The sequence below is a fragment of the Argentina silus genome (genome assembly GCF_951799395.1).
Source record: "Argentina silus genome assembly, chromosome: 5".
Classification (NCBI taxonomy): Eukaryota; Metazoa; Chordata; class Actinopteri; order Argentiniformes; family Argentinidae; genus Argentina; species Argentina silus.
In genome coordinates this window covers 2,028,799-2,047,336 of record NC_139659.1, presented here as the reverse complement: position 1 = coordinate 2,047,336, position 18,538 = coordinate 2,028,799, and the positions used below count along the sequence as shown (strand labels likewise).

Genomic DNA, 18,538 nt, shown 5'->3' with positions numbered 1-18,538 from the left:
TCTGATAAACTATTTACTTATTCATTTGATATCTAAATTGTTGCACTGAACCTGTTTAAATCATATAAACGGAACCACTTATGATGCGTGTGCGTCACAAGGAAAGCGCAAGAGCAGTGTGTCCAGAATAATACATGATTAACATGAAATGAACCATATTGTATATGAAATGAGTGTGCAACATAAAATGCTGTCCAAGACATACAGAACTTGGTTGGTTTTCACCTATGTTTGTATGTGTAAAAATGAGGTGAAGATGGCCTAGTTAAACCCGAGTTACCCGTGATAGTGAGTTCTCAACCAATAACACAATCGCTAATTAGCTTACAAGCCTGGCAACCATTATGCAACATTTACAATTTAAGTGTTCGCCAAAAAAACACGTGAAAGGGTCGGCCTACGATAAAAACAAGAGCTGGGATTATATCATTTTGATGTTGTTATTTGAGGGAATAACCCAGAATAATGGAGTGTTGTTTTATATCATTTTTAATAAGCAGCATATTCACAGATTGAGCCAGTCAATAATCATGAATGCCTGTACATAGACCAAAATATACTCTGTATGAAAATATCCCGCTACGATCATCATTATTGCGATTATCAGAGCAATTTTGTATTCTCTGTAGTCCGTCTGTCTTTTTATTTTATTTTTTTTTTGTACAAAATGTCACTTTAAAGAGGCAATCTGGGATTCAAACAACAAAGCAGTCACCCCGCCACTTTTTTTTGGTAAACAGCTGAAAGATGGGGCTGGAGAAATAAATCCACTCTCAAATTCTTAGACAGACCAACCTATGGATTAAAGGTCTGACGATCCATGAGATACGAATGATAGTTTTAACCAAGCTATACATGTTTGTTTACAACGACATTGTTTCTAAACTATTCATAAACGAAACAATTTGATGGGGTAATACAGTTGGACTAAGCTCATGAAGCATTTCTAAGTTATATATAAAAATCTGTGGCTATATATCATTCATTTCAAAGTCAAACAATGAATGTACAAATCCCAAATTGCCCCTTTAATGTTCTATAGCAGAACCTCAATCAGCAGCTGAAAATGTTAAGAGTCTACAACATAAACACACATACAAAAGTTAAAACAATACATTTCATTTAGTGGTTTCACAAGGTTTGGTTCTTTACACATTATTTTACATACACCTGCATAATATCTGTGGGCCGATACAGACATTGTACACTGCAAGTCTGTAAATATGTGCCTAAAGGAAAAAAAAAAAAAAAAAGGAGTTGCCCCTATTTACAACAGAGACAAAATCAGTAACTGCACAAAATATACACTCTTTATGATTAAATTATCACAGATAATAATCTTATTTTATTTCAAAATAATAAATATATAAATGTTGTTGAGTGTGTAATAAAGCTGGTGTCTATGAACTCTAGCATGAAAGTGGTCATAGAGCTGACTGACAGAAAACCGCTGCTCAGTGTTTCTCAGTGTTTGTTGTTTTGGGGGCTTAGCTTATCCAGTTTTAAACGTCATAGAGGACCGCAGTAGTATCTGGCCCTGATGCGGCGGCCCATAAGAACCACAGACGTCCGACCTGCACACAGGGCACAGTTGGCTTGGCTAGTAGGAGGGCAACATGGCGGCAGCGTCTACGTAGCCGCTGGGAGTCAGGAGCACGCCCTCCTGAGTGATCGTGGCGGGGGCGAGGACAGCTGTCTTTCCCGGCAGTTGGGCAGTGACAGCGGCGGAGGCTGCGTAGCAGCTGTCGCTGGCCGGGTCGGCTCCTCCCCCCTGGTCGTGGCAGGCGCAGCCTTTGGCCGTCCTTTCCCTCTGCAGCAGCAACACATTGTCAATGTTGACCCCGTGCACCTTGCTGTACTCCTCCCCGCTGAGGGGCCCCTGGAGAGAGGCTTGGGCGGCACACTCCTCCCCGCTGAGGGGCCCCCGGAGAGGGGCTTGGGCAGCAGCATGTTCTCCTGGAGCCCCGGAGAGGGGCTTGAGTAGCAGCATGTTCTCCTGGTTGACCTTCTGGACCTCCACATACTCCGTGGACCCGGAGGGAGGCAACTGCAGACCTGCCGAGGCGGCCGAGGAGGCCTCTCTCACGCGCTCCACGCTGGGGATGTTGAACTCGCTGTGGGCCTGCAGGTGGGGCCATTGAGGCTGGGTTTTTTTAGCGAGGCAGATCTCTCCCAGGCCCTGACCCGGACCCTGTTCGTCCAACTGGTGGTGGGGGGCGGAGGTGGAGGCGGGGGGGGGGGACGCTGTCAGAGACGCTGTGCTGCTTAGACATCTCCAGAGCGCTGTGGTGGTGGTGGTGGTGATCAGAGGACATGGGGTCGTGGAGGAGCAGGGAGAAGACCGAGGGCCAGGTCTTGACTTTGCCGTCAGCTGAGTCTGGGGTGTCGGCCTCCTCGCTAATCTGGCTGTCTTCTCCCTCCTCCAGACTCTCCCACGCCACCTGGCCCTGCAGCGTCCCCTGGCGGGCCCCCTCCGAGCCCCGCCCCCCCTCCTCCTTGGCATCGCTGCACTTCTCCATCAGCAGGGTGTGGCTGTCGCAGCTGCCGCGGCCCGAGTCGCTGTCCGACGGGCTCTTGGACTTGAGGCCGCCATCTTGGAGGTCCTTGCCCTCCAGCATCAGCTCCTGCTCCTCGTTGACGTAAACCTCCAGGCATTCCACCAGGAGGTCCTCACAGTCCGACGTCGGAGGGAAGCCTTGGACCATGAAAGCGTTGAAGATTTCCTCTGACTTTCCGTTCTGTAGGAATGCAAAGGGGTTGAGAAAAAAATTAAAATAAAATATAAGCCAAGCCAAGCCTTACCTATTACCGTATTTCTTTCCACTTCTTTTCTACTTTGAACTGCAGTACTTATCGTACTGTATTTAGGATAATATCTCATCACTTTACCTTAAGAAGCTGTTTATCAAATCCTTTAATCTTTGGTCCAGGAACTGGAGGTAGGAGACAGTGCTTCACACTAGAGAGAGAGAGAGAGAGAGAGAGAGAGAAAGAGAGAGAGAGAGAGAGAGACAGAGGAGTAAGTGTCAACGGACGTTTGACATCTTGACTCAATGTAGTTAATTCACACTTCATTCTTACCTGCTTCTCTTCATGTTGAGTATCCAGATGAGGATGAAGAAGATGAAGGCAGAGAAGATGGTTATCAGGATCCATATGGATCGCTCCCGGGGGATATCTGCACAACAACACCACATGAGCACCTTAGTGATTGACTGTACCTGTGCAGCATGCTAAACATGAGCCTGTCTGCAGAGACATGCTGTTTAGCCATCGCTAACGAGCTACAAAGCTAGCAAAAGCAAGTACGCTACCACATGATGTGGCACGCCAGTTTAGCTTAACCCATCAATTATGATGCTTCATTTTGTAGCCAATCAAAGTATTGTGGCTAGGTAAAAAAAAAACACATAAAACACTTGGCACTCTGGGTGGTGAGTGTTCCGGAATTCTTTGGCAGTTGGTGAGTTAATGCGTTCTCAGAATTGAAACCACACAGTACAGTTCAGCTTACTTACAGTCTGGGACCTGGACGTAGGTGGCTAAGCTCCACTTGCTCCAGAAGCCGTGGTCTGGCTTGCAGCGCACCTGGACCATGTACACCCCACCAGAGTGGAGGCTGAAGATGTTGAACATCTTCTGCTGGCCGGCACGGTGCTCCTAGAGGGGAACACACACACGCACACACACACACGCAGACACACATGATAACCAATGATAACCTAACCCTAACCCTAACCCACAACCAACCACTGGCTAACTTTCGAATACATTTTTTGACACTGGTGTAATTAAATGGTCATGTTCGTCTGGCTTGTAACAACCTTACGTTTTCATTAATATATAATGATAAATATACCATAATATAAAATATACCAAATATATCATAAATGGACGTAAATTACACACACAAAAAAAAAAAGAATAATAAAAAAAAAAAAAAAAGTATATATATAATAAGTACCTAGTAGAGCAAATGTATTAGTAATAACTGTTAAAATAAATAAAACAAAGTACTTAGGTCCTCGGTTGGGGGGGGGGGGGGGGGGGCGGTGGTGGCTGGGCAAAGAAATTAAATAATAATAGGACCAACTGTTGCCAATAAAGTACCAATGTAATGAGTTACCAGAGTTACCAGAAAGTAACCAGTGTTAATAGAACTGTAAAATTAAGCGTGAGTGAAACCACCTGATATGGTCACCGAGGTCGTTCACAGAGCGATGATTGAAGAGAACAGCTCAGTGATTTAATCAGGAGACGTATTTGGGCTAACACCTGACTTAACTCACACAGCGTTGAGTTCATGAACCCGCAGGACAATCCTAATCTAATCATTGCATTTCCTACGAGGGGTTGCCTGGTGTTAAGTGGCAAGATAGCATTGCCAAAATAGCATGCCAAGATAGCATTCTACAGTGAGGGCTGCATGGTATCATGGTATCCTGGCCACTCGTACTCTAGTGCTCTGCTCTACCTTCCATTTAGAGAAAAAAAACATCAACATCAAAATCATCAACACTTCCTGCGTGGGGTCGCCACGACGAACGTGATGTGAATACAGCCACGGTCTTACGCACTTCCCACTTGTCCTCCTCTTCCAGTTTGACGCGGAGCTCGTAGATGAGGGTGATCCAGCCGGAGCGGGTGTCGGCCTTTCGGGGGGGCTCCCAGGATACCCGGAGGAAGGGCCCCTCCTTGTCCTCCAGCACCCCCACTGTCACGTTCTCTGGGGTATGTGGCTGGACTGGAGAGAGAGAGAGAGAGAGAGAGAAAGAGAGAGAGAAACAGAGAGAGAAAGAGAGAGACAGAGAGAGAGAGGAGAGAGAGAGAGAGAGAGAGAGAGAGAGAGACAGAGAGACAGAGAGAGAGAGAGGAGAGAGAGAGACAGAGAGAGAGAGAGGAGAGAGAGAGAGAGAGAGAGAGACAGAGAGACAGAGAGAGAGAGAGAGACAGAGAGAGAGAGAGAGAGACAGACAGAGAGAGAGAGGAGAGAGAGAGAGAGAGAGAGAGAGAGAGAGAGAGGAGAGAGAGAGAGACAGAGAGAGAGAGAGGAGAGAGAGAGAGAGAGAGAGAGACAGAGAGACAGAGAGAGAGAGAGGAGAGAGAGAGAGAGAGAGAGACAGAGAGAGAGAGAGGGAGAGAGAGAGAGACAGAGAGAGAGAGAGAGAGAGAGAGAGAGAGACAGAGAGACAGAGAGAGAGAGAGGAGAGAGAGAGACAGAGAGAGAGAGAGGAGAGAGAGAGAGAGAGAGAGAGACAGAGAGAGAGAGAGGAGAGAGAGAGAGAGAGACAGAGAGAGAGAGAGGGAGAGAAAAAGAGAGACAGAGAGAGAGGAGAGAGAGAGAGAGACAGAGAGAGAGAGAGAGAGAGAGAAAGAGAGAGACAGAGAGAGAGAGAGGAGAGAGGAGAGAGAGAGAGAGACAGAGAGAGAGAGAGAGAGACAGAGAGAGAGAGAGACAGAGAGAGAGAGAGAGAGAGAGAGAGACAGAGAGACAGAGAGAGAGAGAGAGAGAGAGAGACAGAGACAGAGAGAGAGAGAGACAGAGAGAGAGAGAGACAGAGAGAGAGACAGAGAGAGAGAGGTTAATGGCCTAGTAGTAAAAAAGGTCAAAAAGTTAATGTTTAGTCTAAGTCAGACTCTCTTGGGATCTGAGATAAGTCTAAAGGTAATCAGTAAGCAACATATGGCCCATGACGCAGAATCAGGCATTCCCTGACCTAGAGGTCCTGGACAGTCACAAAGGGTTGCTACAAGGCCAAGAGGAACAAGAAAATGAAACTATGAAATGATGTCAGAAGAGATTAAATGCATGACAACATAATTTTAATGTTTCAGTTTTTCAGTTTGCAGCAGCCTTTAATCTTGTGTTGTCCTCTCTGTGCCCCTCAAAACTAGACTCCAGTTCCTGAATTCATCCAGGCTGAGTCTACTCCACCCTCTACCCTGGTCCAGGCTGAGTCTACTCCACCCTCCACCCTCCACCCTGGTCCAGGCTGAGTCTCCTCCACCCTCTACCCTGGTCCAGGCTGAGTCTCCTCCACCCTCTACCCTGGTCCAGGCTGAGTCTCCTCCACCCTCTACCCTGGTCCAGGCTGAGTCTACTCCACCCTCTACCCTGGTCCAGGCTGAGTCTACTCCACCCTCTACCCTGGTCCAGGCTGAGTCTACTCCACCCTCTATCCTAGTCCAGGCTGAGTCTACTCCACCCTCTACCCTGGTCCAGGCTGAGTCTACTCCACCCTCTACCCTTTACCCTGGTCCAGGCTGAGTCTCCTCCACCCTCTACCCTGGTCCAGGCTGAGTCTACTCCACCCTATATCCTGGTCCAGGCTGAGTCTACTCCACCCTCTACCCTGGTCCAGGCTGAGTCTACTCCACCCTCTACCCTGGTCCAGGCTGAGTCTACTCCACCCTCTACCCTGGTCCAGGCTGAGTCTACTCCACCCTATATCCTAGTCCAGGCTGAGTCTACTCCACCCGAAAATCCTAGTCCAGGCTGAGTCTACTCCACCCTATATCCTAGTCCAGGCTGAGTCTACTCCACCCTCTACCCTGGTCCAGGCTGAGTCTACTCCACCCTATATCCTGGTCCAGGCTGAGTCTACTCCACCCTCTACCCTGGTCCAGGCTGAGTCTACTCCACCCTCTATCCTAGTCCAGGCTGAGTCTACTCCACCCTCTACCCTGGTCCAGGCTGAGTCTACTCCACCCTCTACCCTTTACCCTGGTCCAGGCTGAGTCTCCTCCACCCTCTACCCTGGTCCAGGCTGAGTCTACTCCACCCTATATCCTGGTCCAGGCTGAGTCTACTCCACCCTCTACCCTGGTCCAGGCTGAGTCTACTCCACCCTCTACCCTGGTCCAGGCTGAGTCTACTCCACCCTCTACCCTGGTCCAGGCTGAGTCTACTCCACCCTATATCCTAGTCCAGGCTGAGTCTACTCCACCCGAAAATCCTAGTCCAGGCTGAGTCTACTCCACCCTATATCCTAGTCCAGGCTGAGTCTACTCCACCCTCTACCCTGGTCCAGGCTGAGTCTACTCCACCCTATATCCTGGTCCTTGCCGCCCCACCCGGGTCCCGTCAGAAAGCTGCCCTTCAGGGCGCTCAGTGGCGTAGCGAGAGAGATAGATAGATAGATAGATAGATAGATAGATAGATAGATAGATAGATAGATAGATAGAGCAGGAGGAGAAAAGAGGAGAAGAAATACAGAAATATAGGAATAAATCACCTATATAGACCACATCCACATCCACAGGGTCAGAGAAGTTGCTGCCCAGGGCGTTGGTGGCCTTCACGGTGATGTTGTAGTTGACCCAGATGGACGTGTCGTTCTTGTTGAAGAAGCAGGAGTTCTGTCCGGCCGTCCGGTAGTCTGGGCACTCGTACACCGTCTCCGAGCTGCGGGAGAGGGAAGAGGGAGCGTCACGTGACATTACAGAGGGAGCACACGCTCAGACGTAAGAGGTGGGAAGATGTGGGGAGGGAGAGATGACGACTTGTTGAAGCACCATTATGATCTGTTTTCTCAACAAAAACAGCACAGCACATAGACTTGCGCAGTGGTGCTCATATGTACCCCTACGAGATAATGAATTGTAGAAATATCATCAACTTGCAATTGTTTACATTGTAGTCATCACCCTCTGTGTCTACATAAACAGCACCTGAAAACCCTGGTGTGTGTGTTTGCGTGTGCGTGTGTGATGTGTGTGTGTGTGTGCATACAGTATGTTTGTGTGTGTGGGGGTGTGTGTGTGTGTGTGTGTGTGTGTGTGTGTGTGTGTGCACATGGGTGTGTGTGCGTACAGTATGTTTGTGTGCGTGTGGGTGTGTGTGTGTGTTTGTGTTTGTGTGTGTGCACCCGCACATATGCGCTTGCGTGGACAGGAAGGTATGTGTGTATTGCCACTCACTTTTCCTTGCGGTAGAAAAGAGAATAGGTGGTGGGCAGACCCCCATCAGAGCCAGCCTCCCACCAGCAGGTGAAGGTCTCCTTCTCCGGGGATCGACAGCTGGTCAGCTTGGGCTTCCCTGGAGGAGAGTGGCCTGCAGAACAACCAGCACAGAACACAGGTAAGACGAACAGGTAAAGAGCCACACACAGGCAAGCACGAACACGCACACGCACACACACACCACACACACACACCACACACACACACACGCACACGCACACCACACACACACCACACACACAAACACACAGGCAAACAGGCAAACACCACGCACCACACACCACACACCACACACCACACACACAAACACACACCTTTCATTCCATTATATATTGACTGTACATCAGGTTCTGTTCTATTTCTGCTGTCAGGAGAATCCTTACTGTTACCAGTTACTACCAGCCCTAACACTGTTAAGGGGCTCCATGCATGGTCTTCAGTTATTATACAGCCCAAAAATGCTCCCTTCAGCCTGTTGCTCTCCAGTCTAATCTCATAAGAACCAGAAGAGAGGGTCTTTGACTTACGTGCTCCCTGCGCTACCGCTGTCAGGATCAGAGACACCATCAGTGTGACTCCCACGTCCCTCCTCATCGTGCCAGACGGCCTCTGGTGTCGGTGTCAGGCCCGTTTCTGAGAAAAAACGCAGGGGATGGTTGACCACCATTTATCAGGCGGCTCACAACATTAGGAAGAACCCTCATGGTTGCCCTGGTTCCTGCCTGTTTACTCACAACAAAGCTTGCTGGGGAAACAAGCAGGCTGCCTGACCAGTGACCATCAGCTACCAGATAGAATTGACAGAAATAGATTCTATTACATTCTCAATAAAATACAGTAGCTGTGTAGAAAAAGATTAAATATGTCCCAGTGAACTTAATCCTTTTGGCATAGAGCCATTTTGACCTAAAGGTTAGAATATATTGAAAATGCTTTAAAAAAGTATCCAGTATCCCCATGTCATGTGTTACACTGGTAGAGAGTTGTGGATCAAGACGGACCTCCCGTGCTGCGTACCACAGTGAATGTACCAGATAGCTTGGGGAATATTTCACCACCATTAGCTTCAACTTGTCTATTGCTGGGTCAGGCCATGAGGAGTGACAAAGGTCAAAGATGGATGACCTCTAAGGCGATACGTCATTGAGAAATGCTAGAATCGATAAACACAGACTCAGAAAAAACCATCAAAGGGCTAGAAGAGGTTTGAACGTATGAGCAATCTGTCAAGATTACATTATCTGCAATGGGACATCCTGTTGTAGTAGCCTACTCTGACACCATTGTTTCCATTTTAAGCATAAGAGGCTCTCCTGTATGCCTGCTTAATGCAAAGGTAATGTAAAATGGAAGTGTGAAATTCAGTGTCAGCTGTTGTAATTCACAGATAGTGTCTTTTTTTCATATTTTTTTGTACATACTGGCAGCTGTTACTGTATCATTCATCAACAGTTCCCTTTAATTTAGTCACTTACAGGCCAGACTGTGGGATCAAGGTACGAACGCAGTATGCTAAATTTGACTCAATCTCTGCGTCATCCCTGTGTTTCGTGCGAGCGGAGAGGCAAAAGTTGGTAAAGTTGCAATATGACTTCTGAGTGATTCAGGCCAGCTCAGCGTTTTCTCAGACTCCAGCCTTCCTGACATCGCCACGGTGACAAACAATAACAAACCCATGGGATGTTTAATTATAACAACTAAATACTGTATCTTAAAACCACCCTAAAGATTCGCGGAGTGGAGGAAACATGACAGAAAAATCCTAATTGTTTTCCCCCGTGTGTGCAGTTACACCAAGGATTAAAAAAGCGCCTCCACCAGCTGGCATGCGGCATATCTGATTGCATAAGGGGCTTATGTCATCAGAGCGCAGACACACAGTGGGATGATGTTGCTGCTGCTGTTGTTGTTGGAGGCCTGGACTCCTATTTGCATGAATCTGGATTTTTTCCCCTGTGCAGATGTTGGGGCTGTTACTGCCTTTAACCTCTGACCGTCTGGGGGAGGTGGGGCGGGAAGGGGGGGCGGGGGGTGGGGGGGGCTAGGAGCAGGAGGTATGGAGGTCAAACATCAGGGAGGATACAGTGAAGGCTGGGTGGATACAGGCCGTCAGGGGAAGCTCAAAGCCTTCTCTCTCTCCTCTCATACAGCCCCCAAACCCCGGCCCGATCACTCTGTTCTTCCACCTCGGATGGCCGCCTGACACCGCCTGGCACCGCCTGGCACCGCCTGGCACAGCCGCCTGGCACCGCCGCCTGGCACAGCCGCCTGGCACCGCCGCCTGGCACCGCCGCCTGGCACCGCCGCCTCTACGACGATGCAGCGGTCGCGCCCTTCAGTCACGGCTTTTCACTGTCTTGACGCCCCCTGGTGGAACGAGCTTCCCACTGCTGTCAGGACTGCAGTAGACTAAAGACCCATCACTTCAGGCTACATCTTGACTGACCCTCCCAAATACCTCTTCACCCTCCACTACCCCTATGTACAGTTCCTCTCCTGTTAAAACTAATGAAAAAAGAATTGACTGCCAATTTTGACTAGCATTGTGACTGCCAATGGCTCCTGGTCCTAGAAGTAGATGTTTTCTTATGATGACTGATGGATAGATGATTCACTTACTTTAGACAAATGTACTTGTTGTAAGTCGCTTCGGATCAAAGCGTCTGCTAAATGTCATTTCAAAAAATGTAAATGTAAATGTCTGAATGGTGATGGACCTTCAGGGCGGTCATCGCTAGGGCAGCATTTTATCATGTCAATCTTTGACCTTTTGACCCCCTTCAGTCCATCAGTAGCCAACAGCTGTTTTTAAACAGTGCAGAAAGCCAAAGGCTGTCTCCTTCAGAAGGTTGAGGGGGCGCTCAAGAGATAGCATGTCAGATCATAGGACAAGAATATTACAAACAGCGAGACAAATACCTTTCCAAATAGCTGAAGAAAGAACATCGTTCACAGGCTTTTCAATGCTAAATAACGCTGCCGGCTAAGTGAACGGTTTTAGAAGACTGCGAAAATGTATCTGCCACAGTCACAAGCGAGAGTCGGCTGTCAAACGATCATCCCGGTGAAATTAAAGGTGAAATGATAGGGGATCTAAATGTTCAATTGAAAACACACAAATCAACATGACCTTCTAGATAAAGTTGCTACCATGACATTCAAATGAACAAACCTGGAACATTAACAAGACCCAGTCAGCGCTGTTGGAAATGTCAGACCATCCACAGGGAAGGATAACACCCAAGGTTAAGGTTTCTGATATTGGGTTGTGGAAAGCACTTTGTTCTAAGATACAGACAAACTAGGTTTCTACTTTTGCATGAGCCTACATGGTTAAATTGTAATTTCGGCGCCAACTATCGGTACCGTTTAGAAGTACCATGTTGTTAGCAACTCTCTGTTGAAGTGCCAGAAAATTGGAAGTAACATTTTTTGAAATTGAATTCTTTAGTAAACAATGGGATAATACAAGTGGAAATAGATAGATAGATAGATAGATTGATAGATAGATAGATAGATAGATAGGTACTTTATTGATCCCAGAGGGGAAATTAAGGTGTTTCAGCAGCTAACATCACAAACAACAACAACACAATAAAGTGACAATAGAATAATAGAATGAAATAGACATCTGAAACATTCTATACAGTAAGAACAGTCCAGTATGATTTAACATCCCCCAGCCTGACTCTGATCACCCTGATCGCGCCAGCCGGAGGAGGAGTTGGACAGTCTTATTGCGGCAGGCAGAAAAGATCTCCTATAGCGCTCCTTAGTGCAACGTGGTGCAGTACGATCAAATGAAGTGCTATCGGGTTTTCTTTCAAAACAAGCATAAACGGTGCGGTAACCAGGTAACCCCACCTGAAGTGAAATGAGACCAGTAGAGAGCCGTCCTCTCTTGGCTCCACAGTCAGCCAACTGGTTGACCGAACTCATTAAGTCCCACTGGTTTAACTACATTACTGCAGATATATATCTATGGCTTCCACAATGACTGCCTTAGCTACTCCATGGCGCCTTGATTTCAACAACATCATCATGATCTGATAATTGGCATTAGGGTTGAGGGAAAGGATTGGCTTCCTGCTGCATATAGCCATCTTACATAACAACGGCTGGAATAAGCTGCTTAGCTGGGAAAGTGCAGGGAAACAAACCGGAGCTTCCATGAACGGTACACTGAGCCTCAGGTCCTGTTTCTCACTTCCGCCTCGTCTTTTACCAAAGTACTGCAGTACTTTTTCTCTTCCTGGTTCCCCTCCATGTTTGTCCAGCAGGGCAGGGTTCAATTCGATTTCAATTCAGCCAATTCAGGAAGTGATTTCAATTTACAATTCGAAAATGGGAAAAACTGTTGACGTAAAAATGTTCTCATATTCTGTTTATGGAGAAATAAGACATAACAAATAGCGTCTTTGCATTCATTACATTTTCATTTTTATTTAGAAATTTAAAATCAACTGACCCCAACCCTGTTTTCCATGATTTAATGTCCATTTAAAAAATCAATCTGTAACAAATATGTTGATTATCTTATAAAATAATATATATAATTCCGAAAGCTAAGTAATTCGAACACCCAAGGTATATCAATGACATATTCGCTGTCATACAGGTAGTCATGACAAAGCCATGGGCTGAGATGTGATGGAGAGATAATCTTTCATACCACCATGGGCTGAGATGGTGTTGCTAGCCTTCTGTTCTTTTAACCACTGGTTACCTCCCAGCAAAGCGGGACACTTTTCTTCTTTGGCTGATTAGCTGACTGGCAAACAAATAGATAGGCTGTTCATACTGAATATTGTACATTTTACATTTGTCTTTCTCCTGTTTTAATGTCCATTGTATTTAAGCATGAGATGTGGATTGCCTGCTGCCTCCTTGGAACAGGTCTCTCTCTCAATTTCAGTTTCAATAAAACATGTTTCAGGATAAAGGATAAACACATAGATGAAATTAAATAAAGAAAGACGTTCGCGCTTCGAGTCTCGAGATCAGTCATAGGCGAGGGAGAGGACGCGAGGACATTTCCATTTTCTCTGATTCCTGACAATGAGATACTGTAGGTGTGACACAAACAGGGCCGGTTTTAGCCTGCTATACTAGGGTCGGCTGGTAGGAATAATAGGTGGCCAACTTGGGCGGTAGGTAGCCCAGAGGTTAGAGAAGCGGACTAGTAGCCCGAAGGTGTATGTACAATATATTAGTCATCTATCCATTTATTTATTTATTTTTATCTATCTATCTATCTATCTATCTATCTATCTATCTATCTATCTATCTATCTATAACATCAGTCTCCTGTTTCCCTTGGCAACAATTCTAACAAATTCATACACGTCTAAGGTATTTGTTATTGATGAGCCAAGATCACCAAATTCCTCTTTCTTTCATGTAACATGGTGTGATGACAGGGGGTTAGTGGTGTGATGACAGGGGGTTAGTGGTGTGATGACAGGGGGTTAGGACTCCTGACAGTGTGGAGAAGGAACTCTGACATGATGCTGAAGACACACCAATTACCAGGGCTGTTAAATACAATTCATGCAACACAGGAAAAGCTTCCTTATACTCCTGCAGGTGGTTACACACAGTGGACAGGTCTGTTTCATTTGGACATTTCTTGACCAACATTGGTTTTGCAACAAGAATTTCATTTTTCAGACTCACATCGTCTGCCGCCGTGCCAGCAAGCACCTGCAGAGGGCGCAACAAGGTGGAATCTAGAAATGCACTAGATTTGGGTACAAGACTGGATATGGCTGTCATTAGGTCTACATTCTTCTTGGAAAATCTGTTTTCCATTCCTGAAATGGCCCTGTCAAGGATGTTGAGCAGGGATCTTTTCAGAGACTGACAGGGGGTGATGGTGGGATCATCAGAATCTGTATGACCCACAGTTGAGAGGACAACACTTTCACCAAGGTGTTTACTCAATGTTCTCCTTCTCTTTGGAGGATGTGAATCATCCCCAGCGGAGGAGCCTCTGATGTGCTGGCAGCAGCATCGCTAGAGGCAGAAGCAGCACGAGGCTTGCTTATAGGCTTAAAAAAACAATACATCGCACAGCAAGTGTTGTAAGCGCTTTGGATAAAGTAAAGGAATGGAATGGAATGTAGGTCAAACTATGAGCTTTCGCTAGCAGCACAGCATTCACGAACTGAGAGAACGGGTAACGTCTGTCCTTCTCCCGTCATCGAATAAATTTGAGTTGATGCTGATGGAAATTCGCTAGGAGCTAAATCTGGTGCAAAGCATCTCCCCTCTCTGAGATTACTGTTTTTGTACATTTGAGTGTGTGATTTTTCACTTTTACTTGCTTTGCCTTGCCCTGTGTGTGTGCAATCTGAGCCATCAGAGTTCAAAGTTGTCATGGCAACACCCTTCCCCCTCGGCATGCTCCGAGACACACTCAGCGGACACTGCAGCGGACCGGTCTGCTTCAGAACTCAGAGCTGTGTGTTTGTGCCTGAACATGACAAGAAGAGGGGGTGGGCAGTGTGCGACTTTGGAGGCGGGCTGTAGGCTGCCCACCCAATCAGAAGTTAGAAACGGTACTGGTATTTTCTGTGCTATTTTTCCATTGGCTGAACAATTTTAGTTTTTTCTTAACGTTTGGGTGGGCTGAGTGTATGAAATGTGAAATGTATGCACTCACTGCAACGTAAGTCGCTTTGGATAAAAGCGTCAGCTAAAATGGCATATATAGTACAAGATGTCTGACAACCATGTCTTAACGACAACCTAAAAAAACCCTCACAAACCGTACACAATTTGATACAACTACTGGAACGTGCAATGAACGAACATGCAAAATACACAGAACATACATACAATATGTAGTACCTAGATTGCTTGGAAAGTACAAAGTGGTCTTATTAAAATGCAATAATCAAGGGAGGCAATGCACACACACACACACACACACACACACACACACACACACACACACACACACACACACACACACACACACACACACACACACACACACACACACACACACACACACACACACACACACACACACACACACATAACCTGCTGGTGTACTTGATGCAAATAAAACACTAGGCCTTAGGGTAATAATTAATTCTTGGTTAAGTATCTTCCACACCATTCATTTCTCAGGATCAAGCAGCGGTATTCAACCACTGCAGCTCCTCTTGCATTAATGCACACCGCCTGCTCTTGCTAGTTTTAGGAATACACTGCAAATCAAAGTCGGACCTTTCCATATAACGTCAACCAATCACAGGTCATATCTGTCTCATGGGCTTCTTGCTTTAAAGGTGCACTATGAAACATTTTATCAAGTTTTTTATAAATACATACTTGTCATATCTTATTATGTCTTCTTCTTATGTCTGTATCACAACCCAATAACAATCTTTGCAGTGACGTGAAGTACTATTGTTTCAACTGCCGAAACAAAACAAACATCTATTGTAACTGGTGAACCAGGAAGTCCCTGCAGTTGGATACACCAGCCCAAGTTGGCCAGCCCAGCCACACGGACAGTTACCAAGCAATTTTATAGCTTCAAACGACAACGTCGTAAGGGGTTTTATTCCTTTACTACTACCAATACTGTACATCATATGAGAGAACATGGGGAAATAAATAAAGCTCTGCCTGATCTGGTGACTGAAGAGAACACTGAAGCTGGAGGGACTGTGACTGAATAGACTGAATAAATCACTGTATATTATGTAGGATTATTGTAAATGAAAACTTTCTTTAAACGATCTATAGGAATACCTCTGCCTTATATAAAGTACATAAGAACAGACACACAGACACACAGACACACAGACACACAGACACACACACACACACACACACACACACACACACACACACACACGCAGGGTCATATTAAACTGAGAAAACGAATTGAACCCGTTGGACCAGTTTTGCGGCCTGTCCTGCAGCAGGGTTGTGTTGTGGTATGTGTGGTTCTGAGGTAGAATTGCGAGGAAGGTTGAAATTGCACGTCAAAAGGTTCTCATACTGGGACAGCTAATGGACCCTGTACGGTTCTACTGTACATGAACATTATGTCTGTAATATCTACTCAATCATTTGTCTGGACATGATTGAACCATCTTTTCCCTGTTCTATAAGCGAGATGAGGATGACGGAAGAGAGCATATTTCCAGAAGGACATCACAGAAAGGCTAGAACATCTCTTTCATGAGTAATCAACTCACTGCAAAAACATTGGCATGTTGTTCTTCCTATTGTTTCAGATGAGATATAAAACAATGGGGCGCACACACACACACACACACACACACACACACACACACACACACACACACACACACACACACACACACACACATCTAACCTATGTCCTCTCCTCTAGTCTAGCCTTGTGTCTATGCCTCAGTTTGACAATCATTTCTATTTGACCTCAGAGAACTTGCCCTCCCTCCGTTTATGAGTTTACAGCAGACTATTGTGCTATTACTCTATTACTCTATTAACCCTTTTATCCCCTGAGGCACTACTGGAGATCCAAGGATATTGGAACTTTCAGAGAAAGAGAGAGAGAGAGAGAGAGAGAGAGAGAGAGAGAGAGAGAGAGAGAGAGAGAGAGAGACAGAGAGAGAGAGAGAGAGAGAGACAGAGAGAGAGAGAGAGAGAGAGAGAGAGAGAGGGATAGAGAGAGAGACAGAGAGAGAGAGAGAGAGAGAGAGAGAGAGAGAGAGAGACAGAGAGAGAGAGAGAGAGAGAGAGAGAGAGACAGAGAGAGAGAGAGAGAGAGAGAGAGGGATAGAGAGAGAGACAGAGAGAGAGAGAGAGAGAGAGACAGAGAGAGAGAGAGAGAGAGAGAGAGAGAGAGAGACAGAGAGAGAGAGAGAGAGAGAGAGAGAGAGAGAGAGACAGAGAGAGAGAGAGAGAGAGAGAGAGAGAGACAGAGAGAGAGAGAGAGAGAGAGAGAGAGAGCTGAAGAGAGTAACTGTCCTCACAGACCCCTCTAAGCCTCAACTATACAACTAATGGGTTTAGTTCTAATCAAAGCAGAGACAGAATCATGGCTACCCAGCACTAGAATGTGGCACACTCTATCACCCCGGGGGAGGTTGTCTATGATCCAGGAACATCTCCCAGCTCTACCTCGTACCTTCTGTACCCAGCTCTACCTAGTAGATACTCTACCCAGCTCCACCTAGTACCTTCTGTACCCAGCTCTACCTAGTACCTTCTGTACACAGCTCCACCTAGTACCTTCTGTACCCAGCTCTACCTAGTACCTTCTGTACCCAGCTCTACCTAGTACCTTCTGTACCCAGCTCTACCTAGTACCTTCTGTACCCAGCTCTACCTAGTACCTTCTGTACCCAGCTCTACCTAGTACCTTCTGTACCCAGCTCTAGCTCTACCTAGTAGATACTCTACCCAGTTTTGCATGTCATACATATGACCCATAAAAAGTACTACATTATTTGTGCAATGTGCATAGCTCAGATGTTGGAGTATTAAACAAAATGACAGAACAGCCTGACCATAAGTACAGTGGACAATAAGTAATTACATATACATATGTTACATCCCTATAACAGTAATTACGATATGTTACATCCTTATAACAGTAATTACAATCATGCGAACACTAGTACTGAATTACCAAACTTTTAATACGATCTTTAAGATCATTTGGCCGTGGTTAAAACATGTAACACTTGACCGACTAATCATGAGTAGTACGTTGACCAAGTAAGTGATCAAACAAACAGCAGCTTCTTCTCATCTGAAAGTGACCTGACCATCACACTGCCCCGGATTACCGAGAGGGAAATCCCATTACCGATTACTCAATATCAGCATTTTCCACCTACTTTACTCATCATAATCAGACGAAGGGACACTCCTTGGTAGGCTATTGTACAGACAATGTTGGTCATTGTTTACCTTTTAACATCTAATAGTGTTCATCTGTTGTGACCTTACTGTATATATTTATGCCAGCCCACTCATCAACTCTACCTGCCCGAGCGATGTAGGTTGCGCTCACTTACCTCACTCGCATTCGGCGAAGTCACGTTAATTCCGCCGGCGACACAGAGGAGATTAAATCCCATGCGAAGGTTAAAGTTAGTTAATACTGTATGTTATGTAGCCGAATTACTGTCTTGAACCGACAGTGATCACGTAGCCTGCAGCCACAGACCTCGGAGGAGAACTCGACACTGACTAGGTTTGAGCAGCATCTCTGGTGGGCGGGGCTGACTTGTGCTCAGACCCTCCCCCTCTGGCCCCGCCCCTCCATGTAAAGCCTGGAAGGTAGAACTGAGGTATGTTTTATACTTCACAACTAACACTTTATATAAACACAATTTCTGTCAAGACGCATTCTTTTTAAGTGTCATATAAAAGATTCCCATAGTTCGTGTGTGTGTGTGTGTGTGTGTGTGTGTGTGTGTGTGTGTGTGTGTGTGTGTGTGTGTGTGTGCGCGTGTGTGTGTGTGTGTGTGTGCGTGCGTGTGTGTGTGTGTGTGTGTGTGTGTGTGTGTGCGTGTGTTTCATTGTGTTCTATTACCAGTGCCACTCCCTCGAGACA

The 18,538-nt window shown here is 46.2% G+C and overlaps 1 protein-coding gene across 1 annotated transcript; it reads right to left on the bottom strand.

Moving 5' to 3' along the window:
* Positions 1-639: 639 nt before the first annotated feature.
* Positions 640-18,121, bottom strand: prlra (prolactin receptor a). The gene is given in 10 exon segments (XM_083669434.1): positions 640-2,290; positions 2,292-2,738; positions 2,890-2,959; positions 3,082-3,178; positions 3,519-3,660; positions 4,578-4,744; positions 7,236-7,405; positions 7,921-8,053; positions 8,490-8,595; positions 17,997-18,121. Coding segments are annotated over 9 exon segments (1,983 nt in total). The 5' UTR covers positions 8,557-8,595; positions 17,997-18,121; the 3' UTR covers positions 640-1,600.
* Between the last annotated feature and the right edge of the window lie 417 nt (positions 18,122-18,538).